This window comes from Vanacampus margaritifer, chromosome 2 (assembly GCF_051991255.1).
Source record: "Vanacampus margaritifer isolate UIUO_Vmar chromosome 2, RoL_Vmar_1.0, whole genome shotgun sequence".
NCBI classification, from domain to species: Eukaryota; Metazoa; Chordata; class Actinopteri; order Syngnathiformes; family Syngnathidae; genus Vanacampus; species Vanacampus margaritifer.
Window position 1 is genome coordinate 52,556,010 of NC_135433.1, and position 25,730 is coordinate 52,581,739.

A 25,730-nucleotide genomic window follows, 5' to 3' on the forward strand; every position below is an offset into this window, starting at 1 on the left:
GAAATACCTGAATTGGTGCTACCATAAAACCCCCTTCCACTACAGCGAGAAACCTCCAAAGCTGAACAAAATTAATTCCGCATTGTATTGATTAATTTATTGATATACAGTTACAGTGACTAGCATTGGTAGTGCAGTGCTGCTTTCTTCCATACAGACACGAACGGGTTCAATTCCCACCAGGTGCCGCCACGTCCTGCCACAGGAGTTCACAAGTGCTAGTCAGGCCCAAGATTGGATACATGGGAGTGTTGCATCTGGCATTAAACTGTGCCAAACATATCATATCCTGAGGCCAAAGTCAGCGACTATATATGCAAGTTACTTAGTAATGTAAAATTTCCTTAGTGCACATTTAGTTTAGCATTTGACCTCTTGTATAGAGTTCATAGATGCCAGAATGTAGCAGTTTGTGTCACTTGCTGATCTGATTTGATGCACCTTCATAGCACTTATCCTATTTCTGTGCCTAGTCCGTTTTGGGGGTTGCGGTGCGATGTCAGTGGGGGTATGTGATCACAGAGAACTTTTTTGGGGGCTTACTAGAATAAAGTGTAATTGCACATCCACTACAGTAGGTGGCAGTAGCGCTCTCAGAATGCCTAAAACGGTGTACTTGAAACAATTTTATAGACAAAAAAAATGTTGAGAAGCACTGCCCTAGACAATAAATAGGTGGCTGCCATCTATTCTAAAAACCCACTTACTGTAGATGTAAAATATCAAACAAATGGGTGTCATGAATATTCTCGTAGCCCGAGTGTTTTTACCATGAATTTGAAAGTCTATGAGCAAAACTTGCCCCAATGTACAAAACAATATCTAACTACGTCAAACACAATAGACAAAAATTACATCATACACAGTCACAATCTTAAAGCTGCTCAATGCAGGAAATTAAATTTTGAATCGCTAGTGCCACGTGTGGCCGAAAAAATGAAACTGCACACTCCTTTCTTTACGTACACACTATGCGCCTGATGTCACATCCGCTGACAAAGAGCGGGAAATTTGAACCCGAATCCAGTCAGAGACTTGTAGGAGTACCCATTGTGAAGAGCTAAGGTGTTAATCTGCTAATTAGAAGATGTTTGAGTTACTAGAATTAAATCTGCATCAACACATTACAACAATGTCACCCTTCCCTGCTTTATATATGAAAAGTATTTGAGCATTGGGCTAAATAGAGATAACTCCCAGTAAAGCTTTTTTTTTAATGTCTAGAAAAATGTGTTGATTTTCAAACTACTTCTACAAGTCTCAGATTCATAGTTGAAAATACCCACATCTTTGTTTCATAGTGCAGTATGTGAATCTATTAATGCATGACATGAAATCTAATGATTGCCCTCTGAAACAAATGTGATCAAAGCCATCAAATCTCAATATGCTGCATGAGAAAAAAACATTTGGTCCTTGTATCCACATCAATGTCCTATTCCATATTTCTACTTCCTCATTGGTGTCTGGCTTTTTAAATTATTGTATCCAGAGCTTTATTTCAGCATGAAGTCAACACTGCGGTATTCTGCAGAGGTCAAATGGACCCTTTGGGTCTGTCCCTCAAACCTTGAAATTCTAAATTGCACCTTTTGGATGACCATAAATCAAAATAAATTCCCTCAGTGCCGGCCACACGAGGCCTAGATCACAGTGGCACGCCTCTTTTATCTGTAGCGCTCACACTTTTGGCCATGTTTCTGGTCCACTGGTGAGCTGGGCCTATAATTAACATGCCCATTTTTACCCAAATGACGGATGTTTCATCCAGGCCTTCCACCTCGGCTGACATTTATAGATGGGGGGGGGGGGGGGGGGCATTTGAATATATTTGTACATGCGTGCCGGCCATGCCGTTACCACTGCTTTCCAACTGTACTCCTTCTTTCATCCATCTGCAGCCTTATTCCAGCCTTCAGTGGCACCTTGCTCAGCGCTCAACAGCCTGTGCGTGTGTGCACATGTGTGCGCGTGTAATTTTACCGTGATCCATAATGTATTTAACTAATTTGCTCCCAAAAATTTATAAATAAGTTCTATTTTAGATATTGCCATGCTCCCATAGACGTATTTATAAAATATATATATATATATTTTTTTAATGCTAGAGCATAGAGGCTTTGATGCAACATCTGAACTGAAGAGAATGCTTGAAGCAATGGTAGTTATTACAAAAACAGCCAGCAGGTGGCAGCAGAGTATAAGAGATCAACATGGGCCATGTTGAAAAAAGCTCTTTCCCACACTGTTTGCAACAGATTTGTGAATAATGATGAAACTTAGCTATATTCTAATGCTAATTGCTGCAAAACGGAAACAGATAGAAATAAGTTTTTTTTTCCTAATGAAAGAAGAGACTCTTTAATTGTTTTGGGTAGGTTCCATGTTTTTATAGCAATAGAAGACAATATTATGTGGGCCTTGTAAAATCAGTCAAAATCCAGTAAAATAGCCGGGAGCTTCAGTGAAAATGGCTGTGAGTCAATGAGTTAAGCAGTATTGTAAAATGCCCTTCATAGTTGAAAAATGTCTGCTGTTGCATCACTCACTCGGGTCCCACCGGCCGAGCCAAATCTCATTCATTAAAGAGGCTAAATGTAGCTGCTGTTTGTGTTGAGTGTTTTCCTGTATGTCTCTTTGCTCTGGATGGACCTTGGCCTTAGTTTGGGATGGGTTATCGCATTGGCTTTGGATGTGATATTGCTAATCTTGGGCCTGCTGTGTGTCAAAGCACTGGTAGACTGTGGACAGCCTATTTAAATGGCCACTACAATTCCCAGCTCTCCTGTCTCCTGATACTCTGCGCCCAGCCACACTCCTCGCCCTCCCCGTCACTTCCCCTTTTTTTTACTGCTTCAAACATGGCCTCTCACCAAACCCTGCCCCTACATCCCACGCCCAAATATAGCTAGGGTACAGCTCGCCGACTGTACACAAATAGTGAAGTAAAGTAATAGTGAGTGTAGTCCACCCATCGGTTAATGATGATTTCATTGAGCTAACAATCTTAATCATTTGATTCTTGCAATCAAATTCAAAATACTTTTTTTTAGAGTCAAAGTAAGCAACGCAGCCATGTTTCATTAAAACCTCGTCTCTGTTCTGCCATTTTGTTGATCCCCTTTTTTACCAGGACTGTCATCGCCTGGTTCTCTTAAGAAGCCGGGGAAATTCGATTTCAGCGCCCTGTCCTCCCAGACGAGGTCCCCCCGCATGGCGTTCACCCACCACCCACTGCCAATGCTGGCGGGAGTGAGACCAGGTGAGACCAATCCAGCTCCAGACCCTAATCGCTCCCTCCTCCTCCCACATCAACCCCCCCACCTTATCCTCCTACCCACTCCCACCACTTGAGCCCCACGCCCAAAAGCAAAAGCGGGAGCAGCGTTTCGGGGAAATAAGAGCGGCTGGGAATTTCAAATCTGGCAGGTAGCTCTTCTGTGCTCGCCTCTGCCTCCTCATCTGTGTCTTCTAACATTGGAGGCTTTGGGTCAAACTGGTGACAGCTCTCAGGATTCTGGGCATGTGCTTTCCTGTGCTATTCTGTTGGTAGATGGTGAGGGGTGGCAAATGGTTTGCCTCTATGCCTACTTAAGTGCTTGAGCTCCCTCTTGCAGTCTCACCTGATTGTCATGCATTTGATTCAATGTGTGTCCACTCCTGTTGAATACAACCTACATGTTCTGTGACATACACATTTACCGAGTGCTTATTTTGTTTCTCTTATCAGCATTTTGGCAGAAATGAAGAAGACGTAGTCATGTACCATGTAAATCAGGGGTATCCAAACTTTTTCATCTGAGGGCCACATACCAGAAAATGGATGGATGCAAGGGCCGCTTTGAAATTCTTTTACTTTACCTTATGAAACATACTGAAATCAATCAAGCAAGCAATTATATATTGTTAAGATTTTCTAGTTATTTTAAAAAGTCGCTACATAACAGCTTTGAAGATTTGGAGGTGCCCTCAGCCCTGCATCCACTAAACTAGATCCACCCCTGTACTGAACAGCACCCTAGTCCCATCTTCACACTCTGAACCAAAACGAGAGCAACGTGCAGTAAACTGACCACTTTTAAACAATTACAACAGGATTATTAATGTTCATAAATCACACCTTGGCACAGAGCAGGAAGTGGAAGAAGCAATTTTTGCTTTTAAAAATTGAATTCTCTTGATTGACCACAGTGTATTGAAGTGAAATTGTTGTATTTTTATTTGTATCTAAGCTCTACTGTACATTATATGAACCAATTTATTATTAGTAGTGGCACCCTATTTTACTACTTTTCCTTCTCATTCATCCATCTCCACCCCCTTTTGTTTTTTTTAAACTAACCTTGTCGAAATAATGTCAAATGTAATTTTTGCTATATGCCGCGGGGCCCTGCAAATGATGGTGGGCCGTAAATGGACCCTGGGCCATATTTTGGACACGCCTCATGTAAATAGTTAATAATAATAAACACTTTGATATTTGTTTTAAAAGTTTCAAAAATGTTCAAGTGATGAACATGCGCTCTAACCACAATGGCTTAAACAAATATAGCAGTCCAAATGATTCAAGGACCATAAAATAGTCAATAAGTTTATGTTGCTTAATTAATGTGATCTGTTTGTTTCATCTCTGAGAAAATTAGGCTGACGTAGATTTCAAAATTCTTTCGTATGTCTTTTACTATTAAAAAAAAACTTGGGTCCTTCTGTCAGTCGTACATAAGGTCTTTCCCTGCCCACTTCATGCCTCGTATCTTGCATTCAACCATTTTCAATACTGCTTATACTGACTCAGTCACAGGTTGATTATTAATTGGGCATTGAGCAGAAATTTTGTCAGCTGCAGGAAAGTCAGCTAAATCAACCACATTCTCTAATTTGAAAAATATATCAATATATTGTAGTTTTTTTGTGTATCTTAACCCCTTATCGTACATGAAGATAATACACTCACACAGCTAACTGAACATCAATGCTTACATTAAGTACCGGTACCTAGTTGTCCAGCAAACACTTTTACCAAAGGAACCTGAAAGAGGTTGACATTGATGTCATGTCACGTCACCCTTTCACTATTTATCTAGTTTCTTTCCTCTCATTGGATCATCACTTCGTATTTTTATGAATTTGCTTGTATTTTCATGAACACTGATTGATCAAGTGATCCAGTGATCACATCTGTTTCATTCAGACTGGCGAGAGTGGAAGATTAGCACTTGGACTGAAATGCTCTGTGAACCAGCTGGTCCTCCACCACGCTGAAGCAAGAAGCTCATGATAACAGCAGATATCAAACAAAGCCAAACGAGTCCAGACAATAAATCGCAGCTCTCCTAATTTTATCGCCACTGCACAGATCAAGCGTGCGGCGGGGTGGTGGTGGGGGTCTTCTCCTATTTGGAAAGGCCACATGTGTGAACGCAGCCAAAGAAGAAGCTCTCTGCAGATAATTTTCCATGAGCTTTTTGTGTAGTTTTGGGTACATTAAAAGCTTATCAAACCATCAATCCAGTATAAAGCAATGAGGCCGCTCATTAACTGTTGATTGGCTGCAGCCAACAAACCCATCTCCGTAGCAGATACACATTTAAAGACATTCACAAACACGATGTGCTTTGTTTCTTTGTCTCCAAAGCGTTGTTTGTGGTGTTCATTTTGGTGATGTTCCCATGCTGGTGTAACGCTTCAACCAAATCATCACCGAAGTTGTTTTTTAATGAAAGTGATCTGAGGGGACATTGAAGTGAGATTGAGAAGCACATTAAGAGCTGCCCTCACACGGCAGTGCTTCTGCAAGGTGGTGCTTTTGGCGATGTCGTCCCTTTATTCCTATTCAGCCGAGTAGAAGGGCGTAGGATCCAAAGTCTACCCTCTCATCATCACCCCTACCACCGTAAACCTTTTCCCAACCCACCCCCTATACTCCCACTTTGGCCTTCACCCAGTCTTTAATGGGATTAACAGGGGGACTATAGGAACAGGGAGACAGCACCAATGGGGTGCGGGCAGCCTGGCATGGGTGCAAGGTGTTGCCGGGCTCCGAGACATAGGCCCCTTTCTGGGGGGTAATGCAGAGGGGTTGGCACTCTCATGAAGTACACTCGTGCACACAATGTATAAGACGTAAGTACCGAAGAGTGTTGGCAGCCTTACATGGGCAGCTGGGGGCTTGGATGGGATGGGTGTCAGACTGGCACAGTTAAGGGAAGAATGGGCCTCTAATATAAATCAAGTAGATTGAGTAATGGATATAGGTCTGACAGAGGGGGCTTTGTGTGTCTGCAACTGCCCCTCACTCACACTTCACACCAATACTCTGATCGTTCCTTCTCTTTTGCTCAATAATGAGGAATAGTGAGTTCCCTACTACAGATGTATCCATATGGGATGCTACTAAAAGTTAAAACAGCCTATTTGGAAGGCTGCGTGAAAAATTACTTCTATCAAACAAAAATATATATAAGTGAGTCAGATCTAATATTGCTTTAGGATGCCAATGCCAAGTTGCACTGATGCCAATGACTCACACCTTCAAAGCTCATAGGCGGGCAGGCATTAAGAACTGCTAATTTAAGACAGTACTCAATGATCTCTTTGTGTGTTTCCTCTTTACAAGCTCTGCGGATCTGATTTTGAATGTGTGGCCGTCAGGTTCTATGCTTGCGTGAACCATGTATGACTTTGAATGTTGCTGACTAAAAAGATTTTTTTTTTTTTTGCATCCCTCTGTCCACATCAGAGTAACATGAATGAGAGAGAGTGAGAGAGCGAGAGCTGTCCACTGTAAAGTTTTATAGATTCACTGGAGTGATCATAAAACTTTACGAGCATTGACCATAGCTATTAACCTAAAACAGCTTTTCATGAGAAAACAACATTTGCATTTTAGATTTGTACTTAAACTTTAATGATTCCTGTTGTGATGTGATCATCACGCAGGCATCATTCACATCATTCATCACTCCAAAGAACAAGCACAGGTTGCTTGCAGTCGTGTAACACAAGCATCTCCGCCCGCAGGGAGTCCTCGTGCTTCTGCCTCAGCCCTGCACTTCCCGTCTCCCTCCATCATCCAGCAGTCGAGCCCTTACTTCACCCACCCGACCATCCGCTACCACCACCACCCTGGACAGGATCCATTGAAGGAGTTTGTGCAGTTTGTCTGCGCTGATGGCCCAGGGCAGGCCGGCGGACAGGTAAGGTTTACTGCTTGTTACATGGGCCCTTTTTTGCTTTATTTACGTGACGAACTGTAATTTGTACTTATCAGGCAAAGGGGAAAGTATGTGTAATGTGTCTCAATTATGTGTCAGTAAAAATAGTGTTTTAATTGAAAATAAATACAGTCAAATACATTTTATTGTTAGAGAATAAATGTTAATCACACGGTCTGGATGGCTTTACCAATGAATAATAATTATTGTGTTAACAAACTGGAACAATTATGTTTGTTGATATACCGTATATTGGAAGAAAAAACATTCAAGTTATAGGAATTATCTTGAGAAAAAAAAAACACTCAAAAGCATGCATTTTAATGAGGTCATAGGTCAAATCGTTGTCATATTCATTTTGCTGTTTGATGATTTCAACAAAGGCATTTCCTATCCTCCCGGATTTATTTATTTTTTCTTTGGCCCACCCACTCACGCAGACTTTGCAGCCATTCGCACACTGACATTTATTCACAATACATGTTAGCCAAGCATATCAATCCTGTGTTATATTTGTGTTTCCATCACTTGCTGTGGTTGCCTTTTGAGTTGGACTTTGGTTCTTTGGTATTGGTATCGTTGATGGTGCTGTGCTTGTGTAGAAGAGTATTCTCTCATGGTTTTGATTTCTTGCCATCTTCTGGGTGAATGGCCGTCAATGATTTGCTCACTTACCTCTTCCACACCTCCTCCACCCACCATGGACCACCCCTGTGGAACCTCTCACGTCCAGCTTCAGCTCCCACTCCTATCAAACCCTGTGGTGACTATTATTTTTCACACCTCCATAAAAGATGCCGTCCACATACGTCATCCCTTTGGTTGTTGTTATCCACTACCTTCCTCTCCCTTCTTCCACCATCGCCTGCCTCTACCCCCACCTACCGTCATGGATATTTTTTTGGGACCTGGCATCCCGAGCTGCGTCCGTTATTTTTTCCATCCCTTGTTTGCGGATTGTCGCATGTCGCCCTCCTGACCCTGTTTGTGTTGTCTGCAGCCAAACGGGAGCGGCCAGAGCAAAATGCCAGGCTCCTTCTTGCTGCCTCCACCTCCCCCAGTGGCCCGCCCAGTGCCCCTCCCTATGTCCGACTCTAAACCCAACAGCACGCCCCCTGACGGCGGACTCTCATCGCCCGCATCTCCGTGTAAGTGACCCCACAAAGACCACTTTGAAAACCAAATCAAACTAAAAAAAACAACTCAAAAGAAGTTGACAAAAACACCCCCCTTTAGGGAACAACCCCGCCCCCATTCCCATTGTACTTCCTCCAACTTCATGCCACCGTTGTTCATGTCTAACCAACAATTCACATCCCTTTACCCTTGGAAGCGGGGCCTGCACCGTTAAAATAACTTTGGAGAGCATAAAGTTAGATCAGAAGTCTCCAAAAGTTGAAGACGGAGCTGAGAACTGTCCCAGTGATCTTTGTGGTGTGCATCTGGGTTCTGTACCCGGTACCATCAGTTTGAGTGGCTCGACAGGTTGAACCTCATGCCCTAATGTGGATCGTTCCCTGCTTGACTCATCAGCAACAAGGGGAAACCTCAAAAAAAGAGATCAATTTGTAATTTTAGTGTAAGGAAGTTCCCGATTTAGAGTAGTTTATATGTCTCCCAAGAATTCCAGCAGAACGTGAGTTGGTAATGGTGGAAAAGTCCAATAGTTGTTATAGACTGAACCTGAACAGAAGAATTTGTGAAGCTGAGTGTATCTGGAATTTTAAGAAGTGATGTCAGTTGGAAAAGTGGGACTACGCTCACAATACAATTTCCCTCCTCACCTGCAACTGGAGGGGCACTGGATGGAGCACTTTTTTAATTCAGTAGTTTTTCAAAAGTACAGCAGTATTTGTGTTTACCACAGTCAGTGTCTGAGAGTCCTTTATGTCGTTTGTACGTTATTCCAATTTGCAGTAAATAGATGTGTACCGTGTCCATACCATTTAATTATGCCTAACCTCAGACTTTTCCTCCTGTCTCTCTCTTTGTTGTATTCATGTACTTACTCAGTTTAGTCTTTGAACTGAAGTCTCCACACTGAGTTGTGAATTCTCAAAATGTGATTTCACAAGCGTACCTGAATGGCCATATATTCGCACTCTGATGCCAGATAAATGTCCCTGAATGGTTCCCAGTATTACTGTTTGGAGTGCTGAAATATTTTCCGCACTGAGTTTGTCAATGGGATTTAAATATAGGTAGCAACCTGGGGCTCTGTAATAGTTTTATATTCTAGATAACAGATTATAATAATAGACGAGTAGATGGCACCACTCATTGTCTTAAACAACTCTAAGGAGGGCATTCCAATATTGTCCTTTCAAAGCCATGCTTCATCGCAAACTAAATTGAAGTCTATCCACTAACTGTAAAGAATTGTCTATGGTTGGTGAGGAACAACCCATAAGCCACCCAGGTTGTCACTAAACTCAAATTGTGTATTGTCCTCACCAAAGAAAAAGCCTCTTTCCACTACTGATACTGTCAAGCTCACTTTTGATGCTGCTGACCACTTGGACCACAAAGGACATCCAACAAAGATTCAATGGCATTTTGATGCTTGTGTAACTGGGACATTGAACTATGTGGATGGTGTACTATTAACAAAAACTCAAACCTTGAGATGGCCTGTCTTGAGGATCAGCTAAACTATCATTAAGCTTTGGGAATGTCCTTCCGAAGGTCTGCACTGAAGAAGTCTGTCAACTGTGTTTAGTTATGTGGAAGGAAACAATATCTCTCCCAAATCACCCATAAATTGTGGTCAAACGCGCAGCTAGTTATTAGGCAAGAGTACTATTGATGACTGTCGAATGTTAGTCTGACAGTTACGTAAGCTGCATTCAAGTTGACTAAGTAGGGGGAAAAAAGAAGCTACAAATAACGATTTTTTTTGTTGCTAATAGACACAATAAAGATCAAATTGTGTCTCTTGCAACTCTTTTTATATGGAAGAAAAATTAGCTTCTGTTGTCTTGCAATATTTGTGCTTTTATAAGTAACATTAGGGGTGATGCTGGATGGATTACACAATGTTAGGCTTGCTTCTTTGCCATTATTCAACATTTGTCTTTTAGTGCACTTAACGTCTTTTTGTCCTCTTCTGTTCCGATAGCATACTCCACGCCAGGCGCCTCAGCTCCCAACAGGTTTGTCGGCATCGGATCACGGGACAACAACTTTCTGAACATCCCACAGCAAACGCAGGTGGGACTTACAGTGTGACATAGCACGTTTAGTGTGAATGAGGGGAAATCGTCTACTTGCCCAATTCTGTTTACACTCCTACATGTCCCTCACACTATTCCACATTTACTGTATTTTAATGTACATTGGGATCATTTGCCATATTCGGCCATATTTGGTACAGATTCTCTCTTGCTGCCTATTTAATTTCCCGCTCTTGTTACCTCTAATCTTAAATAGTTGTTACCTAACCTAGTCTTCTTATAAAATCTATACTGCTCTCTGCGGCAAAACTGTTTCTATTAGCTATGTCACTTTCTTCGTGCCACCACTGGTCATAAGCCTCCAATTACCACCGGTACTTTTCTCATTAGTATATACTGTACTGTAACCTTACCCGCCTAAAGCCAGCTCAGCTACGCTCCCCAACACATGGAAACCATCTGAATCTCCTCTGCTGATCCCTCCCTTCTCTCTCTGCCCTCCATACTTTCACTCATCTTTACTTTCATCAATCCTGTTCTTTTCTTCCCAGTTGCTCGCACACTTTCATTTTTATTGTCTTTTCTTTTTCTGTTCTGTTGCTGCTTTCGTCCACTGCATTCCGAAACTTTGATTTATTTTCTCTCCCATAAAGACATACCATAACTGTTTTGAATTCTTTACACACATGTGGAGAGGATTTTTTTTTTTAAGTTGACCGGTGTCGTGAAAAGCAGACATCCTTTTTTCGCCGAGTAACAAATTGTTAGTTCAGTTATTGTCAAGTATTACAAAGCATCATGTTTCACAAATTGTCCCCTTTATATTTAATTATCTCAACTAATGTCGAATGTTGTATAATTAATTGTAGTTATAATCTCTAGGACATGTCTTAAACTTGATTTTTTTTTTTTTAAGAAGAATCATCATAGACTGTATTTGCTGATTAATGGGATTTAGATGCCATCTAGTGGCAAGTTGAAGATGTGACAGAAAAAGAGGAAAGAACAGGAGTAAGATCATTTAGGCAGTAGGAGGTCTGTGGTTACAGAGCCATTCCATTGTCCATGCTGAATTTGATGCATCATGGGGTCTCCCCTGCAAAGTCAAGATTTAAAGAGCATAGCAGACAGGTCTCGGCAAACCAGATTCAGCACTCACAGTAAAATGGGTCTTAAGGAAACTATGCGCAGTGTCGGCCTCCAGAACCCAAATTAGAACTGGAGCGCAGCTCTGCTTTGCATGCTACTTTTAGCCACTCAAGAGTAAGCAGGGAGATGTTGCCATGGTTCAGGTCTGCTGAGACAGGGTACATGGGAGTGGGTTAACTGGGAGGGGCAGGAGGGGGATGTCGTCATGCAACCTCCTTTCTGACAAAACAAAACGCCAGACAATGACAAAAGAGTCCGACTAGGAGGGCTCAAGAGTTTCCAAGGCGAGATTTTGAGAATTTCACACATATTTAAAAACAAAACAAAAATATGTGTTACTGTTTACATTCTCAGTCATTCAATTCATGGTAATCCAACAACGATTTCAATAGATGGCAACTGGACTTCTCCTTTGTTAATTGGAGAATGTGTTTCAATTTTGTACCAAAAGATGAAAGTCATGAAGAAGGTCTTTGGTCACACATCGACAAAAAACAATAACAATTCCAGTTGCTGGGTTGGATGTAGCATCATAGTGACACAATTGTCAAGATTCATAGATGAAGACGCTGGGTACTAGCTACTCAAACTGTGTATGTCAGTGTCTGGGTCAGCCACAGACATTGCGGCAATGCTATTACAATAATATTGACAAAGCTTCTGAACTCTACCCTGCACCAAAATAGACCCTGGACAAAATTGCCACCATTCTTAGAGTCACACTTTGGACTAGGAAACAGTTATTGATGGATGTTGTGACTATATCATCAACATTATACACAATTTAGTCATAATTAAGCAATTGGTGAATTGCTGCAGAACAGTTTAATAATTGATGCTGAGTTATAATTACATCCCATTTATCATTTTATAGCAGCAAACTTCCACTCTTGAAAATATGTCCTTATAAGTACTTAAAAACACCTTTGGGAAAATGTAGTTAACACATGCTTTAATTGTTTTAGTTTGTCTCAAGCTAAGTTGGGAAAGATTGATGACCCACCCTCAGTAAGCCTCCCCCAGAGGGCAGTTGAGATTATTTGTGTTCACTTGGTGTGAGCTGTGAAACTCTGTACAGATGTTCCTGATTCCCAGAGGATGACTCCTACTGACTGATTTGCTACAATGCCACCATGAAGCATTACTTGATGCTTCTGTTGAAATTCCCACATAACTAATGGGATGTTGTCAGCTTATTTAAAGCACAAAACATCCGTCATATGTGTGAAACCATCCAATATCTTTAAAGTGGAAATCAACCCCAACATTTTTTTTTTTTTTTTTTTACAATATTCTGCTCTATGCAGTCCCACTAGTCTAAGCACAGTGTTTTGATTAATATTGTGTTTGTGGAATATGAGTTAAGCAGCAAAAGCCACGCATTTCAGGGCGCGGACGTTTTGCAACTTGCTGTCGACTGAAAATGACATCACAGTTGTTCAGGGCTAAAATAACGACCAATCACAGCTCCCCTGTTTTCTGAGTTTGCTAGTGATGTTCACACACTGAGCCATGATTGGTCGTTACCTGAGCCCTGAACAACTGTGAAGTCATTTTGTGTTGAAAGCAAGTGGCAAAATGGCCGCCCCCTCAGATGGATGAAAATGGGTGGACTTTGCTGCTTAACTCATATTCCACAAACACAATATTAATCGGAATGTCGTGTTTAGACTATTGGTTTGCACATACAACATACTATTTTAAAGAAAATTTGTTTAATATTCTTTAGGTTAGTGCACCACTTTTTTTGAAGGGCTCATTGACTTTGAACTAGTGAAGTTATTCTTGTAACACAGTCAAATCTGTGTATTTAATTTATTTTTATTATTTTGTGTTTTCTTTACCTAATTTCAATAACTAATTACTGTCTACGTCACTACGCACGGAATGAGTTGCGACGTAAGTAGCAATGGTGGTGTGCGTCAAAATAAAGTTTCTACAAAATGTATTAGGAAACGATTTTTGAAAAATTAATTTCATAGTTATGCTAGTAAAAACCAAATAAATAATATAGAGCAAACTTTTCACCACAGTTGGTGTTCCTTTTAAGTGATATTTCTTGAAATTGTAAGCAAGTATTGCAAGCTAGTTAAAGGAGAAGTCCGGAGTTTTGACTGTTTCTGTTTGTAAACAAACCGTTTCTGTTAGTAAACAAGCAATTCAAAACGGACTGTCCCATGGTTCAACCCATACGAGCTCAACATTCACGCCCCCTGCCTCTAACCTCACTCAGCCAAGCACCGATAGCTTGCTGTACAGCAGCAGAGGGTGTCTCAACTGTGGTACCTGCGAGAATGAGTGACGAGGTATCTTGGTCACATTACTGACCCGAGACCAGCGATCACAGGATAATAGCTCAAAACCACTTTCACCTTTTAGCTTAGCTTCACTTATTGCCAGGTGTAAATATAGGGACATAAGAAAAGTTCGACCCTCGTTCTATATTGCCGAGTTAGCCTTGTCAATGTGACTTAGCCTAGCATGTCGCTAAATCAGCAAGCTAACATTATCTTTTCTATTTAGCACTTACCTGTCCAATAGCAAGCAGGCCAACTCTGCGTCGCTTTTCAGCCCAAGCCGCTCCTTCAGAGCTCAGAATCGGGTAAATGCCAAGCCAAGATTTACTCTCGTTTTCGTTATCTGCTGCACGTTTTGTCATGGTATGCTTTTTTTTTTTCACTTTGACCGCCACTGTGAGTTATCGCTGAAGTCACTCTACTCGTCAATATCCCGTCTGCCTACAGACTACGTTTACATGCAGGCAATATTCGGGTTATGGTCAGAATTCGGGCTTCTGGAACGGATCGGAATAACAGGTTTACATGCGCAAGTTGACAGAATTACCCCCGTATACATGCCGTACATGCGGTTCTTGTCGATACACGCCAGAAGCACAGACTTACTTATATCTAATGTTGACTTACATCTAATGTTCCTACACGGACATAAATTGTTGAACACTGCAAGCTGGATATAAACATTGTTTAAGCATTACGAGTGATGTCGCGTCTGTCTCACATGATTAGTTAACGTGTCACAAACAGTGGCATTTTCGTCATAGAGGCACAATATAATGTGAAAACAATGTATTCAAGCAAGGCCCGTGTAGGACGGCGCTATGCATACAAGTCGTTACTACAAAGATTCATTGGGAGAGCAAACAAACTCACCACCACACATTAAAAAAAGCCCAGAAGAGTAGATTGAGAAGGAGTTTATGCGTATACACCCTGTATTTATCTAGCGTTTATTGAAAACGTTGAACTTCACCCTTAAGCTTTTCATATTTTGGTGGTCACAGTTTTACATTTGTACTTATTTCACAGCTTAAGCTTTAATATCTTTTTTCTCTCTTTCAGTCTTGGTTCCTCTGACAAGATCTGTGTGAAAACCACCAACTAGAATTCTTTCTTTACAATATAGATAATTGTCCTACAATCAACGCAGCGACTGGCCATTACATCGCATCCCACTCACAAAGTCAAACCCAATGAAGCACCGTGCAGGAAATTTCAGCAGAATTTAGAGGAACTCTGGGCTCATTGTATTCAGTCAGAGGAAGGAGCCATATGGGGCAAAGATGGCAAGATGGAAAGGTGACAGGATGGACAAGAGGATGACAGGACAGTGAAGGGTAAGGTGGCAAGCAGCCCGCAGGCATGTCTCCTGAAAAGAAAGGAAGCAGCACCAAGCAACCTTTGCAGCGATGCAGGAGGATCCTGAGGATGAGAGCAACGTCAACTCCCTTGCAAGGACGCAATGGCCTCAATTTAAACAAAACCCACCGTCAAATACTCAATTATGTTTCTAGTGGAGCTGAAAGTCCATACTCCACCCAAAAGCTGTCAAATTGACCAATGGGTCTCTCTCGGGATGACCAGTGACTCTATAAAAGCCCCCTTGCGCCCTCCTACTAACTAAAGAGACATTATGCCAAAATATAGCTTGAAGGCTTTGCACCTACAGGCTGAATCAATTAACATGAATCCTATCGATGTGCACTATTTACCCACAATGCACGAAGGTCAACCCGATTGGCCTATTCCGAGTTTTATTGTAGAGAGAAAAAAGCAAGGCGCAAGAAGCCGACACATTGTTACTCTGTGTTTGTCACTTCTGCCCACATGCGTTGTAAACAGGAAGTCCAATCTGACGGGGAAAAAATTGTGTGCCATGAACACAGCATTTGTATACATTGAAAAATGCATTGTGTAGTATTTCTAGGAGGTGTGCTGTGTAGTCACAAAGCAAGCCCAGTGAACTGTCACTACCTATTCAATTAGCAATCCAAACCAACACTGTCAAATCAGTGTGCACCAATATAGATAGCAGCTATTGGTTGCCCTCCCTTTGCCCTCTTGTAATGTAGCTGATTGCTTTTGGTATCTTGTGCATGTTCTTTTTATTTGAATTCCTTTGGGATTTGTACTATTTTGTAATTGTTTTGTATTTGAATGACAGCACCTTATATGAAGAAACACAGTAGGACATCTAGCAAGGTGGTTAGCCCACGCCTAGCCTAGCATAGCCTAGCCCATGGTCAGGTTTCAAAAACGGAAGAAAACAATTTAAACATTTTGGAAGACTGTTGCTTTCTTTCCAAGAGTTGTAAAGAACATTGAGGCCGTTAATGTCAATATGGTAAACATGAAGCCACAGCCAGTTTAGCAAAGACAAATTTGGGAGCAAAAATAACTGTTAGCCTGGCTATGAGACTGCTGGCACCTTGTGTAGCTAATCTCATTTGTGGAATCCTTTCTAACGTGTTAAGATGGCAAACTGCCGTTTTACCGGCAGGGAAGTTGAACACTTAAAACGGAGAATTAAGTTAGAATTAAATTAATTAAGTAAATAAGCTTCCGCTAATACCGTTGCTTTTTTAAATTCCAGACAAATGCGCAGGGTTCATACAAAAACATTTGATTTTTTATTTGATTTTATTGTTCTGGTTTTAGCACTCGGAATATGCTCAAGTACCATTGAAATTCGATCGAAAGGTGTAAAAATTTGACAAATGTGATGACCATGACTCATAGCTAGATACAAAATTATCATATTTACAAATTTTTAATCCCCACAAAAAGGTGTATGAACCCAGCAAAGTGTAATAGTAGCAACTGTACAAGTACAAACTAGAAGGTTGTGACAATCAAAAGAAAACTATTTTTCCTGGAACTTATTTGCTGAGGTTTGAAGTGGCACCAAAACCTCAGCTTCTACTATTTGGACCATGTTTGGCTGGTGGTGGTGGTGACACTTGTATGACAAGTGTTGGAGTAAGAGAAACGGAAGAGAAGGGAAAGGTTGCTGAAACTGGGAAATTGCTCTTTTTCTGTCTCCCTAAAACGTTTACCCTGTTGTTTACACTCCCAGACGGCCCGCTGCTCCAAGAGCGGAGGGAACCACACTGCGGAGCAAAATGAATATGTGACATATCGTTATGTTTTCAGTCGCCATGTGCCCACTTTTTTTTTAAAGCTGATTCAAAAAAAAAAAAACAATGGGATGCACAGGATTAGTCTTTAGTTTAAGGAGGTGGCTATGGTAATGTCAGCCACTGTATATTGTGAATTGATGAGCCCTTATTGATCAAAAAATGCACTAAAACAATCACGCCAGCCAAACTTTTCTATCACCAATTTAAAAAAAGTAAGTGTTCATATGCGTCTTAAATGCTGACACACACACACACACATACCCTGCCCAACTGAACTCGACGAGGGAAGTCTTAAATGTCGACAATCTGACGAGGCCTTTTTGCTTGTAATCCTTTTCTATGATCGTCATGATATTCCCAACGGTTCACTTAGTCTCTGATGGACGTCCGAACGGTTCCATTGAAAGCACCCATCCGACCTCACAAAATAACTGGACTGCCTGGCCATGTTCCTCACTGCAGGGAAGCTAGATAGTTGGCCAACCATCTCATAGAGAGCGAGTTCCGATGACTTCACGGTGGCTTCTGTCATTTCTTTTCTAATCTAAAGGAAGTGCCTCTGTATTCCCATTATGCAATTTGTCAAACATGAATTCAGGTTCTTTTTTCATATATAAGCTATAGTGAATGGTGAAAAAAAATCTATGTCAGGAGAAGGGAGAGAGCAGTTCACTAGATAATCGCAAGCATCTTTATATATAATACACATATATATTTATAGATATATACTTTTGTTTTTATTTGCAATATAAGCTCAGTGGCAGTCTAGTTATTTTTTGAAGCATGGCAGTCATAGGTTGCATCTCAGTAACGGCTGATTGGAGCTAAGTAGCAGCCTCTCAATTGCACAAAATGGCAGGATGGACAAGAAAGTCGATGGCAAACACAATAATTACATTTAAAAAAAGCAATCAGATGTTGCAGATGTGTTCAAAACAAAAGATCAGCTTATGTTTAGTTGTTTTCATTCTTGTTTTGTTGGGAAGCATTGTTGTTGAAACTCAATGTGTGTTGATTGAGCCATGTGCAATGCCTTGGTAGAGGATTTGTGTGTTTGTTTGCCATTGTTTGAGGGTGTTGCAAGAAAAGAGGGAAAATCTCTCTTTTTTCTGTTTTTCACTTGTTATATGTGTTTCAAGTCCATATGCTCTGGGACTCTAAATATCAGAGTGGAGAAAAAAATCCAGCTCTTTGTAAGTAAGGGGGGAATTGTTTTTATAATTTTCTTTTTTGGGGTCTTTTGTTTTTTTAAAGAAATGTTTTATTTCTCATCATTTGTTTTCAACATGTGGGAGGGCTGAAGAAACGATTTCGCAACACAAAAAATACATATTACCATGAAATCTGGTGCTTTTTGGCGAAGAGTATTAAAACCATACTGAAAAGAAAAAAATATTACAAAGGCCAATTCATCACATAACTATAAAATATTTTGAGAAAAAGTTGACATTTTGCTCGGTTTGTAATATTACAAGAATGTACTCTTTTCCAAACAACAACTTCGAGCTGAGGATTTTAAGAATGAACTTTATTCACAAAAGTTACCACTTTATTCCATACAATTACTAATTTTTTTATGAAACGTTATTCTAATAAAAGTAGTTTTTGACCACATTTATCTGATATTATAATGTTTCTTTTCAGTATGGCCCGAGTACTTCTTCATGCTTTCTAAAGTACCGTAAATCGTTAATAGACCTGCATAAATATTACACACATAATTGGAAAATTATCATCAAAACAAATTTGAGGAAAACATGCATTATTCTATTTGTCTTTTTGTATTTACAGGGGTGGGGGGTGTTGTTTAGGGGGGGAAATGTTGTTGTAACAAAAGGCATTTTTCCCCTCATGAACTTTTGACACCATATGGATTGTATCATCTCATATCCAATATCCTAATATGGGACAAAGACAAGCTCTTCCCCATTTGGGAGATGCACAAAAAGACCATGAATGATCATTTGTTTCCTTGTCTGGCAAGATTTTCCTTTTATTTGGTGTAAAAATTCCGTCGGAAATTTACATTTGCTCCGAGTGGTGCTGTCACTCATTCAAGTGAAACCCCTCCCCTTTTCACCCATCGCTCACTTGTAAATGATTATAAATATTTGTTTGGTGAAGTAGTGGTCTAGACTCAGAGCATCTTAAAGGTTGTCCCTAAAAAAAAGTGCCTTTTGTTCACAGACTCCATCTTGTATACTCCTGAGATCCCATCTCAAAAGGAAAAAAAAAAAAGTACCCTCCTTCATCCTTCTATATCCACTTGTTTCTCTTCTTCTCCTTTTTAAAGCAGTATACATTGTACTAAAGGCAATTGGTGTGATTTAGTTCCTGTTTTTATTGTTGAATAATTAAAAAAAAAAGCAGAAAAATGAAAAAGACAAAAAAAAAGCTTCTCTTTCCTCTGTATCTTGTCTTCTGTCGATCTTGGACACTGGAGTAGTCTGTAGCTGCCCCTCATCCTTTTTCCTTTTTTCCCTTTTCTCCAAATGGTGGGGTTTAAAAAAAAAATACACCAGATAATTTTTTTTTTCTTTTTGTCTGAGCAGAATGCAGTTAGCTCACATGTTATTCTTGTCTGTATGCTTCACATTGTATTACCATACCCATCTTCTTCAGCTTCTCCATTCAACCGCTAATGTAAGTGAACAAGTGACATCAGCGGGCTCTGGGCTGTGTTGAGGATGGAGGGGGGCTTGGCATGGGTCAGGGGCGGGGTTCGAGAGGCAACAAGCAATCATACTTGGGTTTAAATGAGGGAGATGTGCTTTAGAACTGCTAGTAAAGACAGATTAATTTGTAGTCCTTGTTTGTGTATGTATTTTTTATAATCACATTTGGGATTGATTATTGATTTTTATTTTGATTTTCATTGCAAATGCTTATCCTTGGCAGCACTAAAGCGCTGCACTCAATTTTGCACCTTTCAAGTGGCAGAATGGAACCACTTAAAAAAAAAAATGGTGATCATTTGTTTTTGATTTTAAAGCACCTTATTAGCAGACTGGTTCCATGGTGTTGAGGCTTAAAGGCTCATTTTAAGCACAATCAATAATGTCACACACTGCCTCACAATATGGAGTCTCTAAATTAGCAGTGTGTTGTAAACGTAGCGACCAAAGTGGTGTGCACAGACTTCAGCAAGCATTTTTTTAAAAAAGCACCTTGAAAACGTACCAGCAGCAGCAGTATTATCAAGCACCACAGTTGAGAAGCCATATTGGAGAGGGACAGGTTGCACAGGTCAGTGGGGTTGAGGGAGGGGGTCAGTGATTGACACCCACCACCACCTAACCCACCAAGAGTGCTTCTTCTCCTCCTCCTCCCTTCAAAGCAGTGTCCCATCCTCAGACACACTTCCAAGAGCCCCTGGTGAAATGCATGTGTTAAAGTTTCTTTTCCATAATAATAAAAAAAAACAGTTTGAAAAGAGCAACACTTGATTGAATAAAAGGATGTTCTTAACTGTACCTTTGTGTTTGATTTAAGGGCTGGGGTTTGTTTTCGTGCAAATGTGGTTAGTGATTTTGGGATCTGGCTTTAATATTAACACGAGAGCATGCCAAAAGTGTGCGTCTCTCATTGAAATTAAAAAAGGGCAGTGGTACTCTCTGATAGGGATGCAACGATACTGGCAATATCGCGATATTAAAACTGCCACAATATATCGGCGCCGTCATGTCACGATATTAAAAGCATGTCATCTGATACAGTTTTTTACACACTAAAATGAAAATTTTCACACAATTGCCGATGTTTACACACAAGGAGCAAAACACTTGTCCAGAGTTGCACAACAATAGGCACAGACTCAGCTTCACACTTTTTGCAAAACATTACACACAGTGACTTGCACACACGACACACATTTTCATACCATAAACACAGATAAGGATTGTGAGGTTACTTCCTAGTTATTACAAAGCACTGGCTTGTCAATGACTACACCAATAAACATGTTGGATACGCACATCCACCAAGTGTGGAAGCACGCACATGCTTAATTGAGAATACTTCATGCAGTCATTTTTAAATGTCTACAGATTTTTGTCCCAACGGTAGTAAGAAAAAAACTATTTTGTTCTGATTTTTATTTTGAGTGTTATGTTACTGAAGCTGAGTATGGTAAGAAATACATATTTTCAGTCTGCAGTTTGTGTAATTTGTAGTCCTTTTGCAACAGGGTCGAAGGGTCAGAGAAGATAAAAGCTTTCTTTTCCCAAACTCAGTGCGGGCAAGTGGAACGGGTAGCAACAAAATGTCATTTGAACGCAAACTGTACGAAGTAACACTTCTCTGTGTGATGAAGTTGCAAATGTAAAAGGGCAGTAGTCCCTTGTGGATAAAGATGTACCCGTGAGCCAACCTCTTGGTAGCCAATGGAGGCCATCCCACTCAATAGTACAGTTCACAATGATCCAGGTCCAGGCCCGACATTTACTTATACACCAAATCAATCTTTGTCAGACATTGAGCTGAAGTATTCATATAAAAGAAGTCTCCATAATCTAAGAAAGATACAAAAAAAAAAGTTGCTATGTGACAAGTCATTTTTTAACCTTACAAGAAAGACAAAACTTTGTGGGTTTGTCAATTATTTTGTCATCTAAATTACCCCTTACATAAAAATACCTGTCAAAATATCTAGCACATGCTAGTCCCTCAAATAAGGGTTTTTACAAATGTGTTTTATATTGGTCACAGTAGTGTTTAACTAACTGCAATAGTGTCTCATCATTTCAGACTGTTCATGAGATGACAACAACATTTTTGTAAATATGTGTATGATTTTAATATAAGTGTGTATGTCGTGACTGAAGTGTGTCCTTTTGCAAACAGTGTACAAGTTCTACAAATTTAGTGCAGTGTTTGGATAATTGTGGCAATATTTTTGAAAAATGGAGCCCTGTTTTCAAAATTGTGGGTAAACAGTTGAAAAAAACTGTTTAAAAAAAAAAGTTGGCTTGATTTCCTTTTGTGCAGTTCTAGCACCCTCTGGTGGCTAGTTTTTTAGCGCAGTTTAATTTTCACAAGGCATGTTTTGGCCCTTCTATGTTTAAAATCCATGCTAGTGGTCAGATGAAGGGAAATGTAATATGCCTCGGAATCAAGTCAATATGTGGAGGAACTCAATCAGCAAGTAAGTTTCTCAATATTAAGTGTTATTAGAGATTGTAGGTTGTTTATATGCATTTTTGTATTGTACAAAAGCTTATGAGCTCTTTTTTTTTACAATATTGTGACCTTTTTTGTATCGCCAACCTCCCCACAATATCGTGATAATTATCGTATCGTGATGTTTCCATATTGTCACATTTCTACTGTCTGAACACTTTTAATGTTTCCTAGCTTAAAAAAAAAAAAAAAAAGTCACCGAATGCTGCATTCGAGGATGGTCGGAAGTCGGATATATCGGAGTTGTTTTTTTTCAGTTCCAACCTGAAAGCGTTCTAGGCAAAAGCAGATAGTGATAAATAGTTTTTTATTTTGGTCCTCAAACTTATTTTGACCTCCAGTAAACTTGCCTTCTTGCAATTTTGCTTCATTTATTTCATAAGCTTTCCATAGAGTTCAGTAGTTCACCGTATAATTTCATACAGGGAGATAGCGGCATACTGTCACGTACGTTGTGTTACGTGAAGTTATGTAGAATATTTATGAATGAAGAACGCTATCTAGTTTTATACTTGAGTAAATTGTGTTTTACCACTCACTGTCTGTGTTTCTAAAGGGGACGCCATTGTAGAGTGACTTCACATTGTAGTGTGTCCCTAAAGTCGGGGTCCTTTTTTTTTCCGACTTCGCAAGTGGAATTTCCAGTTCAAGGGGGCGTTCCTGTACACACTTCCTGGTTTGAACTCGGAAAAGTCCGACTTCCGACCATCTTTGAATGCAGCATAACTCCTACCTAACATAAGTAGTCACCTATGGGGGAAACCCAATGACCCCAAAAATGTAATTACAGGACATACATTTTTTGTTTTTGTTTGTTTGTTTGTTGAACATATAAACCAGCAACATAAATACTGCAATTAAAATAAAAAGATTTAAAAGAAAAGTTGTTTTTTTTTTACATACATAATCATTATGGAGCACAGCTTATATGTTCAAAAAGGAGTAGGAAGAAATAAATAAAACTTATCAAGTACCCTTACAACAAAAAAAAACTTACACACAAACAGCTGCACTTATATGTGCATACATATGATATATTGATATATATTGATATATTGTACATTTAGTTGATAAGCAAACATTTTTACAGATATATAAATCAGCACAAAGGCTCACACATACATTTTTAATTGCACTCTATTTTATACAATTGTGCTGACTTATACTAATTTAAATATTGTTGTTGTACTTTGTTTTTATACATCCTTTTAAACACAACCAGTGATTCACACCTTTTCAAGTTAATTTCAAAATTATTCCACAAATTTACACCTATAACTGTGACACACCTTTGCTTAATATTTGTTCTTGTTTTGAATTTTTTATAGACACTTATACCCCTCAAATCATAGTCACTGTCTCTGAATTCAAACAGCTTCTGAATATACGTAGTGGCAAAGTAGGTTGTTCTGTAGCTTGTACATTATTTGAGCAATTTTAAACTCAACTAGATCATAAAATTTCATTGTGTTTAATTTGATAACGAGTGAATTTGTTGGTTCTGTATATTTTGATCGGTTAAAAATTCTTATTGCTCTTTTTTGCCCCATATTTCCACTTAATAGGTTAGATATGGTAATAATAATGAGCAATATAATGTATATAATGACTTCTTATTCAAAACATCCTTTGGAGCCCTATCATTTTGGACACATTCCTTTTAAAATTGTCTATGTGGGACTTCCAGCTTAATCTTTCATCGATAACTACACCAATAAATGTATTTTCATACACTAATTTTATTAGAATCTACTCTAATTGTGACTTGGTGCTTGACCTGTCTCAAGCCAAAAACTATTAACTTTGTTTTGTTTAAATTTAGAGCTAATTAGTTGGTGTCAAATCAATTTTAATGCTTTTAATTCATAATCAGAAGCTGTTTCAGATTTTCTCCAGAACAATAGAGAGTTGTGTCATCAACAAACAAAACACTTTTAAGTATTTTGGAGACACAGCAGATATCGTTTAGATATAATATAAATAAGTTAGGGCTAAGCACTGACCCTTGAGGAACACCGTGAGAGATCATCAATTGTTTTGATTGTATGTTGTTGAACTGCAAATACTGATATCTGTTATCTAGGTAACTTTAAATTCCTTTATATGCTAAGCCTCTTATGCCGTAGCTCTCTAATTTGTTCAATAATATACTAAGAGCTTCAGTATCAAATGCTTTTTTTAAATCTATGAAAATCCCAATAGTAAATTCTTTATTATCTATACTTGTAGCTATAGCTTCTACAAGTTCCATGACTGCCATCAAGGTTAATCGTTTTTCTCTAAATCCGTAGTAATTTTCACATAATAGCTTGTGTTTCTTGATGAAAGTGTCCAGTCTATGTGAAAAAAGTTTCTCTAAATTTTTTTAGAACTGTGCTTAAAGTGATATTGGTCTATAGTTAGTGAATAAATGTCTATTTCCGTTTTTATAAATAAGGATGACTATAGCGGTTTTCATTTTTGATGGAAAGATACCAGCTGTAAATGACAAATTACAGATATATGTGAATGGTTGTACAACATGTTCGATGATACTTTTGACTAATTTCATGTCGATATTGAAGCAATCAATGGACTTTTTATTTTTGGGTGTTTTTACAACATTTAACTTCAGCTTCATTTACTGCACTAAGAAACATAGTGTAGGAGTTATTTTTAATATATTTATCTTACTCCAATAGTGTATAATAATAATCTTTCTTACTTGTTCTTATATTTACTATTTTATTTTTATAGGTCTTAAATTTCATTTCAGCATCAACAGTTCTCAATTTGATATATTTTTTTTATATAAACTATTTTTCTTTTTACATGCATTCTCTATCCCCTTTGTCATCCATGGTTTATTTAGGCATTTAGGCCTTCCTGGTGACTTTAATTAATGGACAATGTTTATCGTATAAAGTGCTTATGATAGACTGAAAAGCTTTATATGCAATATTTGGATCTTCATGTGCATAAACCTCATAACAGTTTTGATTTTCTAGGTCCTTTTTAAGGGCAGCTATGAAATGTTGTGTTCTCAATCTTATTTCTGATATGTGAGTTGTAAGCTTTGCTTTTTTTCTTCTTTCTTTTTTTAAATCAAAATAGATTTGTAAGATTACAAAAACAGGAAGATGATCACAATGTTCTATGCATCCCCACTAATCTAATCATGTTATTCTGATAAATATTTTGTTTGCAGAATATAAATTATGCTGCAAAATCCACCCGTCATAACCCATCTCAGTGGGTGCCCATTTTGCCACTTACTGCCGAGTGAAAATTAGATCACAGTTGTTGAGCGATTTGGTAACGACCAATCATGTTTCACCTGTTTTCTGAGTTTGGTCATGTGACATTCACAATTGGTTATCACCTGCGCCCAGAACAACTGTGATGTTATTTTTGTTGTACAGACATGGACTATATGCGGAGGAGGCGGGACTTCCGACTTCCGGGTTTTCACCCATCAAAGTTGTTTTCGATTCCGGTTTGCGACGTGTGGGCCGAGTCCCAGTACTTGCGATTACGCCTTTGTGTCCCTCGGTTGCACGTTCCCGTCGACGGGTGCGAGGCTGCGAGGCTGCGAGTGTG

General features: G+C 39.3%; 1 protein-coding gene across 19 annotated transcripts in view; it reads left to right on the plus strand.

The window, feature by feature from the left end:
• nfixb (nuclear factor I/Xb) overlaps positions 1-20,446 on the plus strand; it is a 137,990-nt gene extending 117,544 nt beyond the window's left edge. For 10 of the 19 annotated variants that reach the window (XM_077556039.1, XM_077556034.1, XM_077556036.1 and 7 more), the window contains 5 exons: positions 3,134-3,262; positions 7,021-7,196; positions 8,215-8,362; positions 10,333-10,424; positions 14,896-20,446. In XM_077556039.1, the coding sequence (XP_077412165.1) occupies positions 3,134-3,262; positions 7,021-7,196; positions 8,215-8,362; positions 10,333-10,424; positions 14,896-14,910 (560 nt within the window). In that variant the 3' untranslated portion in view covers positions 14,911-20,446. The remainder of the gene's footprint in view (positions 1-3,133; positions 3,263-7,020; positions 7,197-8,214; positions 8,363-10,332; positions 10,425-14,895) is intronic. The other 9 variants (XM_077556050.1, XM_077556051.1, XM_077556048.1 and 6 more) reach the window with 3 other exon arrangements.
• The last annotated feature ends 5,284 nt before the right edge of the window (positions 20,447-25,730 follow it).